This window comes from Arachis ipaensis, chromosome B10, assembly GCF_000816755.2.
Source record: "Arachis ipaensis cultivar K30076 chromosome B10, Araip1.1, whole genome shotgun sequence".
Taxonomy (NCBI): Eukaryota; Viridiplantae; Streptophyta; class Magnoliopsida; order Fabales; family Fabaceae; genus Arachis; species Arachis ipaensis.
In genome coordinates, this window is record NC_029794.2 from 111,185,408 (window position 1) to 111,188,721 (window position 3,314).

The 3,314-nt window shown below is 36.5% G+C and overlaps 1 protein-coding gene across 1 annotated transcript; it reads right to left on the reverse strand.

The window, feature by feature from the left end:
• LOC110268460 (uncharacterized mitochondrial protein AtMg00810-like) lies at positions 417 to 1,708 on the reverse strand. Its single transcript, XM_021114641.1, has 2 exons — positions 857 to 1,708; positions 417 to 815 (listed from the first exon to the last, which is right to left on the reverse strand). The coding sequence occupies exons 1-2, from the start codon at positions 1,706 to 1,708 to the stop codon at positions 417 to 419; spliced, it is 1,251 nt and encodes a 416-aa protein (XP_020970300.1).

Below are 3,314 nucleotides of genomic sequence, written 5' to 3' on the forward strand. Positions count from 1 at the left end.
TTAATAGTCTAACGTTTATTTTTTTTATGATAAATGATATAATCTTATGGAGATTATTTAACTTTTAAGTTTAAATGAATCTAAATTAATTACTTCATCCTCATCATAGTTTTTAATTGAATGATTTTGTAAAATGATACAAGCTTAAAATTCAAGTGAATTATAAAAATGATAATTATAAGAAAAGAAGAAGGTTGGTGATGTACTCTCAGGTCATTGAAATCCAAAGTAATGGAAGAAGAATTGATAAGAAGTGAAAAGAGAGAATAATTGATTAAAAGAACCACACCGGAGTACTGAGTACCAATTACAATATATATAGCAAAAGAAAAAATAAATTACTAACTAATAGTGCTATAATTATGTCTAACAAACTAACCAACTTGACAGCTATACAAAAAACAAACTCTATTATGTTACATCCCCCGCAAGCTGGTATTACGTGGTTTGTGCAAATCAAGTAATCCCAGCTTGGAAAGCAAATGAGAGAATGGTCCTGGAGGAAGGGATTTAGTGAATAGATCAGCCGGTTGTTCACTGGAGACAACGTGCCTAAGATTAGAAACCCCTTCTTTGAACTTGTTTCGAGCCACATGACAATCAACCTCAACATGCTTGGTTCTTTCATGAAAGACAGAATTTGAAGCAATATAGATAGCAGATTTATTATCACAGAAGATATCAACCGGAAGAGGAGGAAGAATGTTGAATTCCTTTAGTAGTTTGAGTAACCAAACGAGTTCACAAGTGCCATTAGCAAGGGCGCGATATTCTGCTTCTGAGGACGACCTTGAAACTGTAGCATGCTTCTTACTCTTCCAAGAAATAAGAGTTTGGTCAAGGAAGAAACAATAACCACTGATGGATTTTCGGGTGTCTTTACAAGCCCCCAATCAGAATCAGTGTAACCAGATAGTGTGAAAGAATTGTTGACAGAGAAAAATAAGCCAGTTGCTGGTGATTGTTTTAGATACCGGATGATCCTATAGGCAGCCTTCAAGTGGGCATCAGTTGGTGAATCCATGAACTGAGATAGGCATCCAACAGAGTAGCTGAGATCTGGTCTTGTGTTAGTAAGGTACAGAAGTCTGCCCACCAATCTACGATAGATGGTTGCATCAGGAAGAGGGGAGCCTGAAGCCTTAGACAGAGAAGTAGTGTACTCCATAGGAGTAGATGCTGGTTTTGCACCAAGCAAACCGCAGTCTGTGATCAAATCCAATGCATACTTTCTTTGATACAGTGCAATACCAGCATTGCTTCGTGCTACCTCCATCCCAATAAAGAACTTAAGAAGGCCAAAGTCTTTAATTTTGAACTTATCATCCAAAAATATTTTGACAGCTTGAATTTCACTCAAATCATCTCCAACTAACACAAGATCATCAACATAAACAAGAATAGCTGTGAAAGTTGTACCTGTGGATTTGGTAAAAAGCGAGTGATCATTTTCAGATGGAGTAAACCCCAGATCAGCAAGTGCAGCAGACAACTTGATGTTCCATTGGCGACTAGCTTGTTTCAAACCGTACAAAGATTTTGTCAACTTGCAGACTAAGTTTGGATCGGAACACTGCAACCCCTTTGAAAGTTTCATATAAACGTCCTCATGTAGGTCTCCATGGAGAAAAGCTGTATTCACATCAAGTTGATGAAGATGCCAATTCTTTGCTGCTGCAACGGTAAGAAGAACACGCACAGTGCTCATTTTCACAACGGGACTAAAGGTGTCAATGTAATCAACTCCAGGAATTTGAGTGAAACCTTGGGCAACAAGACGTGCCTTATGCCTCTCGATAGTGCCATCTGGGTTGAATTTTGTGCGAAAAATTCACTTACAACCAACTGCATTCTTTCCAGAGTGATCTTACTGTTACCTCTTACTTTGCTATGTTGAAAGCTATTTGGGAAGAATTAGAAAATTTACGTGCTATTCCTAGTTGTGTTGCTTGTGTTAATGGATGTTCATGTGGATTGCGAATTGTTCGAGACTATGCTTCTGAGGAATATGTTGTCAAATTCTTAAAAGGATTAAATGAGCAATATTCAAATGTTAAATCACAAATCATGTTAATGAAGCCATTACCTAAAATCAACACAGTACTATCTATGTTAACCCAACAAGAGCAAGAATTGAATTGTGACCCGTCAAATAACAACATAGTGACTAACTCTTTAGAGGTGCAAACCTCAAGTGGAGGCGGTTCATTTTCTGGAGGCAGTTCAATTTGTGGTGGTTCATTTTCTGGAAAAGGCAGAGGCCGTGGACGAAATTCAGGCAGAGGAGGAAATCAAAAATCTTATAGTCGAGGCTACACTTCAAAGTTTTGTAGCTACTGTAATCGAATTGGTCATTTAGCAGAGACATCCTATAAGAAAAATGGCTTTCCTACTCACAAAAAGCAGCGAGTGGCCAATCAACTTAGCACTGACGAGATAGTTGAGAGTTCTAGTGCTGAGATTGCTGATTCTAACGATGGTATCAGAGCGAGAAGATCAAACTATGGCAGATAATTTAGCTAATCCGAATGCAAGCCCTTCATCAAATTCCGCTGCAGATTTTGAGAATTTCACCGCTTTCATGCGTCAATTCTCTCAGTTCCAGGCACATCTTGGCAGATTTAGTTCCTCTTCTGCAATTTCTGATCCGATTAGCCCTTATTTTCTTCATCCAGGAGAAAGTCCTGGTTTGGCTTTAATTCCGCTTAAGTTGACACCTCAAAATTATTATCAATGGTCGCACGATATGTGGAGAGCACTCAGATCGAAGAACAAGGTGAAATTCCTCGATGGATCCATTCTAAAACCAGGCTCTAATACCATGTAAAATGATACCAAGCTTAAAATTCAAGTGAATTACAAAAATGATAATTATAAGAAAAGAAGAAGGTTGGTGATGTACTCTCAGGTCATTGAAATCTAAAGTAATGGAAGAAGAATTAATAAGAAGTGAAAAGAGAGAATAATTGATTAAAAGAACCACACCGGAGTACTGAGTACCAATTACAATATATATAGCAAAAGGGAAAATAAATTACTAACTAATAGTGCTATAATTATGTCTAACAAACTAACCAACTTGACAGCTATACAAAAAACAAACTCTATTATGTTAAAAAGAGTTTGTTTTTTGTATAGCTGTCAAGTTGATTAGTTTGTTAGACATAATTATAGCACTATTATGTTACAGATTTTCTTCTTTATTCATAAATTTGTAAAACATACATTTTGCAATTTAAATCAAATTAAGATTTTGGAAACGAGTGTCCGCTAGCTAATTCCATAAAATTATTAATTCATTTTAAATATTTAAG

Coding starts and splice junctions, on each gene's coding strand:
- LOC110268460 (XM_021114641.1), bottom strand. CDS start 1,708: ATGAGCACTGTGCGTGTTCTTCTTACCGTTGCAGCAGCAAAGAATTGG. Junction 816..856: donor CACCCGAAAATCCATCAGTG/GTTATTGTTTCT, acceptor ATTTCTTGGAAG/AGTAAGAAGCATGCTACAGT.